The sequence below is a fragment of the Tasmannia lanceolata genome, unplaced genomic scaffold (genome assembly GCF_043159265.1).
Source record: "Tasmannia lanceolata isolate RefF3 unplaced genomic scaffold, GAP_Taslan_0.1 ptg000023l, whole genome shotgun sequence".
NCBI classification, from domain to species: domain Eukaryota; kingdom Viridiplantae; phylum Streptophyta; class Magnoliopsida; order Canellales; family Winteraceae; genus Tasmannia; species Tasmannia lanceolata.
Genome location: NW_027518700.1, coordinates 14,089,640 through 14,103,415, shown reverse-complemented (window position 1 = coordinate 14,103,415; position 13,776 = coordinate 14,089,640). Strand labels below are relative to the sequence as shown.

Genomic DNA, 13,776 nt, shown 5'->3' with positions numbered 1-13,776 from the left:
GTATCCATCGAATTTACAACTAACAACTCCCTAATAGAAAGGGGCATGAACTATAAGATGCACCTACATTGAACAGTCATGATTGGACCCACCTTGTGATTTCAACATGATTTCGCCATTTGTACAGTGGGTATCACAATGGAAGATTGAATATTCTACAATCATACCAATCATACTTAATTGATGGTCCCAACAATTTAATGGCCTGATTGCAGGTTTCCATGTATCAGGTCAGGGGGGTAACGCCTATGAAGCACGGGTGCTTCAAAATGGCCCGCGTACCCGTATCGGGTGCGTATCCGACACGGGTGCGCTCGGGTGCGTCCCGGGTGCGTGTCGGGTGCGCACCCGATTCAAAAACCCTTTTTTAAAAAATTTTGACGGTCGGGTGCGTGTCGGGTGCGCTTGGTGCGCACCCCGACGCACCCGACACGTTTTTAAGTGTTTTAAAACAAAAAGAAAAGAAAAAGAGGAGGGCTGCCAATAACATTTTTTTTTTTTTTGGGGGGGGGGGGGGGGGGGGGGGGTTTAATTATAAAAGCCCTTTTTCCATTTTGGTGAATGGTGATGTTATGGTTATTTGATTGCTCTCCTTTTTTTAAAATTTTTTTTAAATAAAAAATATTATTATATTCAACGCACCCGAGCGCACCCGCACCCAAGTTTTTTGAAAAATCACGTACCCACGTACCCGTGTCGTGTCGCACCCGCACCCCGCACCCGCACCCGTGCTTCATAGGGTAACGCTCTCATTTACTGTTCGTGGATGATACTTTGATCTTCAGCGAGGTGAATGGGGACAAAGTGCTGAAATTAAAAACAGTTCTACGATACTATGAGGTTGTGACAGGGCAGAGGTCTAATCTTTGGAAGTCCGAGTTGGGTACTCACATGGAAGACAAGTTGTTGGTATTCACAAGGAAGCAGGATTCTTCCCTGGGAGTGGGGAACCGCGAATATGAAACGGGAATATTCTCGAATCCCAAAAAATTGGGAATCCCGGTTTGGATTTGCCGGAAAACCGATTCCCACTTTTGGGAATCGCAGCTATGATTCCCCGGAAACGTGATTCCTAATTTTGGGAACCGCAGTTTAATGTTATGTGAAACGTGATTTTCTGGCGATTCCCCGGAGATTGCTTGGAGATTCCAAACTCTCCGGCGATTTCCCGTCGACTCCCCGACGAATATCTGGAGACTTCACGATTTCCGTTTCCGACCATTCCGGGAGCCTTCGATTCCCGTTTTGATTCCCGCTCTGGCAACCTTGGGTATTCACATAGAAGACGCCGAGAAAGCTAGATTCACGGTCTTGCTTGGGTGCCAGGTTGAGCAGTACCAATTGTTGGCGGTTCCCCGCGAAAAGCAAAGATCTCATAGTTGAAAAGTGAATGGATGTGGAAGGGCTTATAAGGACTTGGGCACCCTCCCCTAACGGCTAGCTTTTAAAGGCGAGCTCTACACAGGTCCCAACAAGTGGTATCAGAGCCGGAGCTTGGTAACTGCGATGTACCTTAGAGGACGGTGAAAATCCCTCGAGGAAGATCTCATAGTTCCCATGTTGCTCCGTGTGAAGGAGATTGTTGAGGGTTTCACACGAAAATCGAAGATCCCACCTCAGAAAAGTCAATGGATGTGGAAGGACTTAAAAGAACTAGGGCACCCTCCCCTTAACGGCTAGCTTTTAAGGACGAGTTCTACTCGGGTCCCAACACCAACCATTTACTGGGGATCGCCTCTATGTGAAGGGAAGCCTGAGAAGAGGATGCCGATTATATTGATGGTGCAGAAATGACACTCTTCTTGAGCGAGACCCAGTGTCTCTTTGGGGCAAGATCACTCTGATAAAGGCAGTGCTAGCCAATATTTCAGTCTATTACTTATCTTTGCTTAGATGTCCTATTGAGTAGATTCAGAGGAATTTTTTTTGGGTGACTCAGAGCCGAAGAAAAAGTTTCACTTGGTTAGTTGATTAGACTTCAGAAACCTAAAACTCAATAATAAAGCTTTGCTTGAAAAATGGCTGTCGAGGTTTAAGTTACGGGTCAGGGTGATCGAGAGCAAGCATGAATCTTATTAGGTTCAGTGGATTTCTGACGATAAATATAATAGTCCCACATCGGAAGTGGAGAGAGAAAGCTCGTGGGTTATATTTGTTACGCCCCGACCATCCATGTAGATATTGTTCGGTTCTAGGCCGCCGCCCTCCCCGGTTTAGTTTTTACCGCAGAAAACGCGTATACACAGGGGTATAGGGTTGACGGTGTGGTTGGCATACTAAGGCAGAAGTATTAGTTTCAAAAAAGGATAATGTTCTGAGCATATAATGGGGATAGGATCAGCTTCCAGAAACATAGGTGGTCTCAGGAGGTGCATCTTAAGGACAAATTTCCTGATTTGTTTAGTGTGGCAATGGATAAAGAGGTTTTGGTTCAAGATTGTGTGACTTGGTCAGAGGGACAAAGGTCTTGGAAGATCAACTTTAGACGTCAGTTCCTCGATACAGTGCTTGATGGGATTGTTGCATTCCTGGAGGCATTGGATTCCATTTATGTTAAAAGGTTGGGCAAAGACAAGATAGTCTGGATTTGGGACTTGTCTGGAACTTTACCCATCAATTTCATCTACCGCCAACTTGTGCCTAGCTCTCCCATATTGCACGTGTTCAGGGTTTGGTGGCATCCCAACTCCGCCTGGACAAGATATTAATGGTTGACCATCTAAGAATTCACAAGATTCTCATCTTGGATCACTATGCTCTCTGAGTGGAAGATGGGGAGACCATTGGCCATATGTTCCTTCCTTGCAGGGTGGGTTGAGCCATTTGAGGCGGAATTCTGAGGAGATTCGGGATTTCATGGGTATTCCCATCTTGGATGACACCCTTGATTCCTGATTCCTCGTGTAGTGGCCAAGAAGATGGAAGATTCTAGGGAGTTTTGTGCTATAGACAACTCTTTGGGATTTTTGGAATGAGAGAAATGCTCGCACTTCAAAAAATGCTGGGAAAGAGCCCCACTTCTTGTACACAAAGATTATTTCGTTAGTGATCTCTTGGGACAAAACCCTCCTGTGCTTTGATTCTGTCTCCTCTTCGTATGTAAGGCATTGGAAAGAGGTTTGTTAGAGTACATAAGAGGTTGGATTCTCCCTCCCCTCGATGGAGCCCCGTTGATCTAGGTGTGGTGATGCTAAACTTTGATGACTTGAGCATCGGGAATCTTGGTTCGGCTAGTATTGGGGGCCTCCTTAGAGATGATTAGGCATTACCCGTTGGTCTTTCTCTGGACCAATCGGGATTAAGGACTAATGAGTTAGATGTCAGGGTTGTGCTGCAACATATCAGATTCTTAGTGAGAGGCGACTTGGGGAGGCTAAAGGTGGAGAGAGACTCCCCGAATGTCATTAGATGGCTTGATGGGAGAAGCTCCTATCCATAGAGGTTTTCGAATTTCTTTGAGGAGATCCATGATCGGTTGGAGTGATTCCCTCCATGTCAGGAGGTTAGACAATATTGACGCAAACCGGTTGACCCGGGCGGGGGAGGACCGAACTAGTTTGGAGTTTTTTTTTTTTTTTTTGGAACTTCCTTCCACATTGATATTCTTTTCGGTTAGTCACATTTGTTTTGCTTTTCTATTTTTACTCTCTTATTTCGACCTCCTCAGTTATCTTTCTTTTGTTTTTATAAAATATACCAGTATTTAAAAAAAAACCATTTAATGGGCTGAAAATTGATGGCTTAGAAAAATAAAATATGATAGTTTTAGTTGATTTTTTTCTAATTTTTTATCTCTTGATGCTTTCTTTTGTTGTGAGTTCTTCTCGGTTTCTTTGTTCCTTTTGTTTTGATCTGATGCTATTACCGTTCAAAGAAAAGAGAGAAGAAAATATGTTTAATTGTTCTGTGGAAATGGCTAGAAAAGTTGATTTAATGCTGTTACTGTTCAAATCCGTGGGCTTCACACGTTGCATGAGTTTGAGTGGAGTTAGTGGTATCCACCTATCAAAACAACTCAACTCAACTAAGCCTTTGTCCCAAACTAGTTGCGGTGGGCTAGTGAATCCTTTAGAAAATTTTCATGAAGAAGGTGAAAGGATGTACCCGGCTCAAATTGACTAAGTCTAATCCTGACACTAGTTGGGTTTGTCTACATGGATCATTTTCTTCCATTCTATTCTATCCAAAGGTCATGTTCTCTGTTATGTTCCTTATCCACCTATCAAAACATGGTGAAAAATTATGAGCCCCTCCCTATGCATGGGTTTGGGTGGAGATGGCGGGCCCACTCATGGGTGTAAATGGCAGGCCCTACCATATGCATGGGTTTGGGGTGGAGATGATGGGCCCTACCATGACGTGTAAAATGGTGGGCCCACCCATGCTATGTGTAGGTGTAAAATAAATGATGGACCTCACCTTATAGAAACATGAGTTGTAAAATGATGGGCCCCACCAGTGCTATGCATAAGATGGAAAAAAAACTACCACAGAAAAAAATCTATTAAAAATTCTCCATGTAAAAGGTTTTGCAGTAAAAAAAATTTCTTGGAAGATGTGGTGCAAAATAGACGGCCCCAACCTATGCATGGGTTTTGCTGGAGATGGTGGGACACGCTCCTCAAAACATGTGGTTTGAAATGGTGGGCCCACTCCAAAGGGTGTGAATTAGTGGGCCCTACCGTATAAATGATTTGTGTGGAAATTGTGGACTCCACCGCATCAAAACATCGGTGCAAAATGGTGGACCCCACTCTAATCAGTGGGTTTGGATGGAGATGGTGGGCCCCACCCATCAAAGTATGAGGTGAAAAATGGGGGCATCCCAAACATGAGTTACACAACAAAGTATGAGATTTAAAGTGAGGGGACCATCGCATAACATGAGCTCCACAGCAAAGTATGAGGTTTACAGTGAGGGGTCCATCCCATAAAATGAGTTACAAATGTTGGTTGCTACCCTATGCATGGTTTGGATGAAGATGGTGGTGGCATCCATAAAACGTGGGTTGTAAAAGCAAAGGGCACATTTGGCTCCCATGATTTTTTTTCCCAATGATAACTCGGTGTCGGTGAAGCGGCTAAGAATCAAGGAACAAAAAACAAGAAACCAGTGTCTCCGGTGATGAGAAGTGGCAAAAAATCAAGAAACAGTCGATCAGATTTTGGGTTGAGTTTTTTGTTTCATGATTTTTAGCCCCTTCTCACCACTTGGAGATGCTGATTTCATGTATTTTGTTTTCTCACCACTTGGAGATGCTGATTTCATGTATTTTGTTTCCTGATTTTGAGCAATTTCACCTAGGGGTGTCAATGGATCCACTTCGGGTCGGATCCACCTATGTCGCAGTTATGATCCATTCAAATTCCTTATCGGTCTGGTCGGAGTCGGATTGCTCTTCGGATCCTACTTTCCACGTCATCATCACGATCCATTTTAATTCGGACCGTCCGTCGGAGTGTTCTATTATGTCCCACTAAGCTAAGTAAAGAATTACTTTTTTTTAGAAAAAATTAGAATGGCAGTCCACTATTAGTGTGTCTGTATGCATTTTGTTCAACTAAATTAATAATTTATCTATGTTTAATCTAGGTGTAAATAATGCTTGTAAACAATAAAACTAATCAAAATTGCACACACGAATAGAGTCCTATTGAGTTTCTTGTCTTCTTGAGAGAGATTGGGATTTGGGATCGCCGTTGTTGTTAATGGCAGCCGGGTAGCCAAAAGAACAAAACCCTAAAACCCCTCTCTCTTTTCCTTCGTGAAAGTAAGAAATGAAACGACTGAAATGAGTGAAATCGGATTCCCATCCGATTCATTAAGTAATAAGAGAGGTTTTGACCAAAATACCCTTCATATAATGGTTAGCATTAACAAAATTTGGAGGGTATTTTTGCAAAACATTTCGGATCATGACTATCTAATCCGTGCCCATACCTAATCCCAAAATTTTCAGATCCTAGATTTGATGATCCGAAATATGCCATGGATCCTATTCATATGTTTAGATCCTGTTCATTAACGTTTGGATTTGGACGATCCATCGGACCGTCTGGATCCATTGACACCCCTAATTTCACCCACCCAACCCTTCTCACCTCTTGGAGGTGCCAGTTTATCATGAAAAAAAGTTCATGGCAGCCAAAAGGGCCGAGAGAGAGAGAGAGAGAGAGAGAGAGAGAGAGAGAGAGAGAGAGAGAGAGAGAGAGATGAGAAGCACGAAACATTAAATCAGGTGTTTGGATTGCAAAATGGGATTAATAGTGAGGAGAGCGATGATTTGTAGTATTTAAGAGCGAGAGACTTGGTTTTGGTAAACCTAATTAATAAGAACTAAACTAATTAATAGAAAGAAGAGAGACTCTGAAGCATTATCCCAACACCGAATTATTAGGAACATGAATGTTTTGAAAACCATTTTGTACGGGGAAAAGTGACAACGGAAAGAAATGCACATATTATGGGTACTTATATTAGCACCACGATATTTTAATAATTGCACAAACTCAGTTTGTCTTTTCTTTTTTATTGGCTTTAGAGAGCTTTTTAGGAACTGTAATAACATTTGACAGCTGTTTAAATTATAAAAGACAAGCTGAGTTGGTGCAATTATTAAAACATGGTAGTGCAAATATCAGTACGCTGTATAATAGATAGATAAATCGGATTTGCTAGGGAATTTTGTGGAAAGGCATTTTGCAGCTGACTTTTGCATTAGAGAACAGCCACACAGGCTCACTTTTCAACAGATTTCGTCTTATTCGTTTAATTCATCCAATGCGGCTGTTCTCTCATGTAATACTCAGCCACCAAATGCCTTTATGCCAAATTTTATTCATGAAAATTTTCTAAAGGATTCAGTTAGCCGACCCCAACTAGTTTGGGACAAAGACTTTGCTGCGTTGAGTTGAATTGATGTATATTTGGTTGTTGAATGCCATGTGTGGTTTTAAAATCCAAAATCATTCTATTTAATTGGTTATTACGATTGCTTGACGGAACGTGATTTTTGGACAAATGGAGATCCACCATAGACTCTATTAAATGGACGATCGGATCAATCAAAGGTGGGCCTTCCTAGAGTTACGCAACGAAACCAGTAATCTTTCTCTCCTCAGCAAGTCATCCGCGAAATGGCTTTCGTAAAATTGCCAAGAAAAATATTTCTAGAGAAAAAAATTCTATCAGAAATGTTTTTCTTGCAATCCAAACAGAGCCTGTGGGGAAAACAAAATCATGGCTTGGGCCCCACCACTCCATGTGAACTGCTGCACTCAATTGGCGGGAGAAGATAAGAATTGATGCTTTTCTTTTCCACTCAATTGGCGGGAGAAGATGAGAATTGATACTCTTCTTGTTTTTCCACTTAATTGGAGGGAGAAGACGAGAATTGGTGCTTTTCTTTTTTTCCACTCAATTGGAGAGAGAAGATGAGAGTTGATGCTTTTCTTTTCCACTCAATTGGCTCCTTTTATGAGCTTTGTTTTGTTATATTAACTCATTGAGGAAGTGCAAATTCCAAACAATTTTGTTGGCGAAACAACTTCATTGGTCTCTGCATCTTTCATTCACAATACAGCCAACTATGGAGGTTGCGGCTGCAGCTGTTGGCAAGGTCATGGATCTAATTCCGAGCTTGTTGACTTTTCTTGATAAACAAGTCCGTTATGTCAAGGACCTCCCCGATCATGTTGACAATCTCAACAGAGGAATGCAAGAATTACAGAGCAAGCGCCATGACATCGAAGCACGCATACAAGAAGCTAAAAGACAATTGCAGATACCGACGAATGAAATAGAGAATTGGGTCAAAGAGGTGGCCAAAATCGAAAAGGAAGTCAATTCCATAAATTCAGATTTCGACAAGATGAGGTTGTGCTTCAACTTGAAGGCTCGCTACAAATTGGGTAAGAAGGCTATTAGAAATGCCAAAATTGTTGTAGACCTCATAGGCAAAGGCGACTTCGATGTGGTTGCTGTGTGCCCTTCACCCCCGAGGGGGGTGGAAATGCCCACAACAACGACAACTACAACATATGGTCAGAAGTCATATGCAGAAACCTTATGGAGTTGCTTACATGATGAGAAATACGCAATGGTTTGTGTGCACGGCATGGGGGGAGTTGGGAAAACAACTCTAATGAGAACCATCAACAATCGGCTCGTTGGAACCCGATACTTTGATGTGGTGATTTATGTAACTGTGTCCAAGGATCTGAATATAAAAAGGATCCAACTAGCCATTGGAAGCAAATTGGGTTTGCCTTCTTTAGCTGATGATGAAGATCAAGAGTCTAGAGGAAGGAAAATCTTTGAAAGTTTGAAGAACTTGCGGTATGTGATGATGTTGGACGATCTTTGGGAAGAAATTAGCTTGGATGATGTCGGAATTCCAAAGCCAAATACGGAAAATAAATGCAAAATCGTGCTGAGTACTCGTTTCCTTCGAGTGTCTAGATCCATGGACGCCGATATGTGGTTTAAAGTTAAACCACTAGGGGGCGAGGAAGCTTGGAATTTGTTCCATGAGAAAGCAGGGGAGGTAGTGCTTTTGCCAGACATCCAAGCCTTAGCGGTCGAGGTTGTGAAAGAGTGTGGTGGTTTACCTCTAGCAATTATCACTGTGGGGAGAGCTATGCGAGGAAAGGAAAGGAAACAGGTGTGGCTGGATGCACTAAGGGCATTGAAGGAATCGGCGGTCCCAGAAATTGAAGGTATGGAGCCTAAAGTTTTTCGGTCTTTAAAACTCAGTTATGACTACTTAGAGGAATATAACATCAAACTATGCTTCTTGTATTGTGCACTGTATCCAGACGATTATAAAATAGAAGTAAGTGATCTGGTCCGATATTGGACAATGGAAGGATTTGCTAAAATAGTTGATAACTTGGAAAATGCATCAAATAAAGCATACAAGATCATTGAAATATTAAAGGACGCATGTCTCTTGGAGGAGTGTCGCTCGGAGGAGTCACCCTTGAAGGAGTCTCTCTTGGAGGAGTCGAATTCATATTTTGTCAAGATGCACGACTTGATCCGTGACTTGGCAATATGGATCACATCATCATCATCGGTAGAACAAGGCCCAAAATTCCTAGTAAAAGCTGGGATGGGACTAAAGGAGGCACCCAAGGAAAATATGTGGAAAGGGGTTGAGAGGGTTTCATTGATGGTAAACGATATAAAAAGACTTCCTACTAGGCCAAATTGCCCTACTTTGGTGACCTTATTCCTTCAAAAAAACCTTGTCTTAGGGACCATCCCTGATAGCTTCTTTGGACTTATGCCAAGGCTTGGGGTTCTTGATCTTAGTGACACCAATATTGAATCGCTTCCAATATCCTTTTCTTCATTGGTGAATCTACGTGTACTCATTTTAAGCAGGTGTCACAGTTTGATAAAGGTACCACCATTGAAACATCTAACAAACCTACAATTTCTAGATCTCAGAGAATGTAGTCGCATTGGAGAACTACCTCAAAGCATTGGAGAATTGGTTAATCTTAAGAGTTTGGATTTATCATATTTGCCTAATGTGACAACAATTCCACCTAGTACGATATGTTGTTTATCTAGTCTACAGCAGCTAATCACGATTGGGACACCTATAGAATGGGCAAAGGATGAGAATGAAGGCACTAGTTGTAGCTTAGCGGAGCTAGCAACGTTAACACACTTGGACTTACTTGATATCACAGTAAAGGATTTTGATTGTCTTGCCCAAGATTCTTTCCAACTGCCGAGTTTGAGTAAATTCCATCTTGAATTTGGCAAAACCGGTGCATATAAATTTACCCGGCCTACCCTGCATATTAATAAAAAATTGTGCGTATATGATTGTGAGTCTTTCCCTCTTTGCTGTAAGATAATACAAGGGTGTGCAGAAGGCTTAGGTATTTATAGTTGTGAAGGTCTAACACAAGGAATTTCTGAAATAGCAGGTGATTCTTTGACCTTAAGAAACCTTGAGATTGCCTTTTGTCTTAAAGTGTATTGCATTATAGACAATAGAGAGGTAGGACACAATATTGAGTGGATGAAACTCTCTAATTTACCAAATCTGAAGAAGTTAATTGTGGAAGATGGAAGCCTAAGTCTTCGACACTTGAAAACATTGGATATTGGTTCCTGTGAACGATCGAGTGGTACTCTCTTCTCCTCTAATCTGGTACAACATCTGAATAACTTGGAGTCATTTAGGATAGCGAATTGTGATAAAATTGTGGAGCTTATAGAACAGCCGATTCTCAACGATGCACTCCCAAGTTTACGCAAACTACGTATTCTTGGATTAAAGGGATTAAAAAGCATTTGTAATCCGAAAGTATCTTTCGCTTCCTTGCAAGAGATGGAGATAGCTAAATGTCCAAAATTGAAGAAGCTCCCTCGCTGCCCTCGCATTCAAATATTCAAAGCAGAAAAGAAATGGATTGAAGAATTAGATTGGGAAGATGGTGAGAATACGAAGTCCCTCTTAACCAATGCTTTTGTTGAGTCAATACCAACATTTGGATATACTCTCTAGACACTTCCTTTGTGGCAGTATTTTCTTCCCATCAAAATTTAACAACCATTCTCTTGAGCACCCTCTCTCCCTTCCAGTGCCTTTCTTTCTCTATTTCAAGATTTCTTTCTCTACCATCAACAACATCTCCACGCAGCAAAACGCCCCCACACGAAAACCCTAAGGTATGATTCTCTCTCTCTCTCTCTCTCTCTCTGTGCTTCATTTTATTGAATTTCAAATAAAATTACTTTTATTTTATTTGCTTGATTAAATTGAATGTCAATGTAGATTCTCTCTTCATTTAGGTCTTCTCCTCTCCTTCTTCTACTACTCTATCTTTCTTCTTAACTTTTAGACCCTATTCGTTTTGGATTTTGAGAATCAATTTTGAGTTCAAAACTGATTATTGGACTCAAAATTAAACACAATTTTCAGTCCAATAATTAGTTTTGGACTTTAAATTGATTCCCAAAATAAAAAATGAACAGGGACTTAGTTTTTTTTTTCTTCTTAATACTGTGTCTTTTTCGTTTATTTCTGCAAGTGCACCTAAAATTTTACTCTATAAAACTTCAAAACTTTGAAGAAATTTTAAAAATCGTATTTATTCATTTTTTTACAAAAAAACTTCAGAGTGGATTGTAATCTCTCCCCTTGCGATTTGATATCTGCTTCTCTTTTGCCTTTCTTTTTTCTCAATTTCTTATTGATTGAGTTCTATAAGCTCACTTTTCTTGGTTGGGGCTGCTTTTCATGCATGTTCTTACAATACATGATGACTTTTAAAAAATTTAGAATGACAATAGCCAAGTTTAATTGTAAACATTTCCTTTAAGTATTTTATAAAAAAAGGTCATGTATCATAAAATGATCTCTCCAATCTGCTTATAGGTGTAACATTTGGATAAGCATAACAGATAGTGCTCATCGCCGAAATAATGATAATTAGTTGAACCTATATGTTATTGTAACAGTTTGCATCTCACTCCCCCAAGATGTAACGTTGACTGTTTTGATGGCCTGGATCACCGTGTTGAAGAGCTTAGGCATGTGCCTCAAGCAATAGCGGTTCTCGTTTTCCACAACAGCGGTTCTCATTTTCCATAACTATGCTCTATGTAATTAACTGAGATCATTTTATTAGTTGTAATTTTATTAACTTCGTGTCACACATTTCTCTTTGATCACTAATGTTTCTAATACACTTTTGGGAATTCGCCGTCCTATTTTCTGTATCAACATAAAGAATCCAGCTCACACTGATTGAATGCTTCACAAGTTCAATTTTTGGCTCTATAACTGAATATCAAGATTCATAGAATCATAGGAAGAAGCTTCATCGGAATGTTTAGTATGTTGCAATATTTTCATTTGGTTTTCATTCAATCATGATCCTCGTGGGATGTGGCTGACATTTGCTCTAACTGGAAAAGCTTAACCATTTGGGCACTGCCTTTAGATCTATTGAAAGTAAAACATGTGAAGTAGCCCGTTTTCAACAGGAAATCATTGGTCAAATTGTTTAGCATTATCTGATTTTTATTGTTATGGTCATTTCTCATATTGATTAGGATTGTCTAATTGTTAATGTTATGGCCATTTCTCATATTGATTCTATATCTGTTTTTGTTTGAACGGTAGCTAATTTGATTGAAAAAACAAGGACCGAGATGGCCAGAGCACAGAAAAGCAAATACAATAATCATAGAAAAGTTAGGAGAAAAGACCAGAAATAAAGGAGGAAGAGACTCATAAAGTGCAGGAGCTTCTTTGGAGACACCTTCCCTAGCAAGGTTAACAGCCACCCCATTGGCAGAGCGACCAATATGTTTGAAAACAATAAAAAGATCCCATCCAGTCTAGCATTTCATCAAAAGAAGTGATCAAATCTCCAAGGAGGATTTTGCGAACCGTTTGAGGCAACGGATAACATTAAGGGAATCTCCTTCTACTTCCACTTTATCCATTTGGTTTATATGAAGCAACTTTAGACCTTGGTGGACAGCACGAACCTCGGTCTCTGTAGTATTAGCCACTCCAATTGAACCTACAAATGCCCAAATCACTTCCCCATGCTCATTCCGCAAGACATCTGAGGTTCTATATGTATTTTTTCCCTTAGCCATACTTTTTCTCTTTTTCCGGGAGGAGTTCAAGGATGAGGAGATGGTTGATGTAAAGTCATTGGACATCCGAAACTTCATATGAAACTGGTCTTTGCTCTGTCAATCATTGATTAATTTGCTTCAACTGTGACTGTCTGAAGTTTATTTTGTAACTGTTATATGAACTGCTGAGTTATCTCCCATTTCAATTTTGAACATTTTTTTAATGCTAACTTGGGGTTGAACTGCCTGCTGGGGCATTATTGGGCCCAAAACACTATGTTAGCACAATCTGGATTGTTCATATGTGGTGCCACCATGATGGTGTCACCACATGGTGAAGTTTTCAATAATTGCACAAACTCAACTTGTCTTTTCTTTTAAAGGGGTTCGAGAAATTTTTGGGAACTGAAATATTTCCAGATGCAAGATTTGCGACCGATTAAAAGAAGAGATTCAAGAAAGAGGCCTATAGAGGCTTACCTGTGACCGTTGTTTTAATAATGAAAGACAAGATGAACTAGTGCTTTACCAAAACATGGTAGTGCTAGACTCTTTTTTTCCCTGTTTTTTAGCCTTTTCTCACGCTCTCCTCACTCATACCCTCTCAAGTCCCTCCTTCCCCCGCCCTCCCTACTACTCCCACCACTTGATAAACTAATATTTTCCTTGAAAAGAAATTCATGGGAGCCAAACATGGACTTGCTTGCAAATTTCTCTCAGAACTTGACAAACTAATATTCCTTGAAAAGACTACTATGTCACTTATAATACCTTACCGAGTATTTAAGTCATATGCAAAGGATTATGCCCAACGTTTTAGGGGCAAGGCCTCTTTATGTTGGGGTCCAACAAATGAACGGTTTGGATCTTTGTATCAAGTTGGCACAAGTGAACCATTTTTTTGTAAAAAATATACTTTTTACGGGGTCCACCTTCTTCAATGATCTTTACCATTGTTGGGTCCAACAAGGATTTGTGCTTATAAGTCATAGATAATACCGGTTGTCGAGCTCACAACCGGTTAGTGGGTTAAAGTGGGGCTAATGAGGTTTTGAAGGAGGCGAAGCGCCCAAAGTAAACCTACAACTTAGGATTCTTTGGTTGGGCCTCCCCACTCCACATGGGATTTTTCTTTTCCACTCAATTGACTTCATTTT

The 13,776-nt window shown here is 40.6% G+C and overlaps 1 protein-coding gene across 2 annotated transcripts; it reads left to right on the top strand.

The window, feature by feature from the left end:
• The first annotated feature begins 7,409 nt into the window (after positions 1-7,409).
• On the top strand, positions 7,410-12,754 carry LOC143856277 (disease resistance protein At4g27190-like). Of its 2 annotated transcripts, none has more exons than XM_077366453.1 (2): positions 7,410-10,693; positions 12,153-12,754. In XM_077366453.1, exon 1 carries the CDS (start codon positions 7,590-7,592, stop codon positions 10,527-10,529), a length of 2,940 nt encoding a protein of 979 aa, XP_077222568.1. In that variant the 5' UTR covers positions 7,410-7,589; the 3' UTR covers positions 10,530-10,693; positions 12,153-12,754. The 2 variants fall into 2 exon arrangements, with proteins under 2 accessions (XP_077222568.1, XP_077222569.1); XM_077366454.1 differs by lacking the exon at positions 12,153-12,754 and adding an exon at positions 11,486-12,145.
• Positions 12,755-13,776: the final 1,022 nt, after the last annotated feature.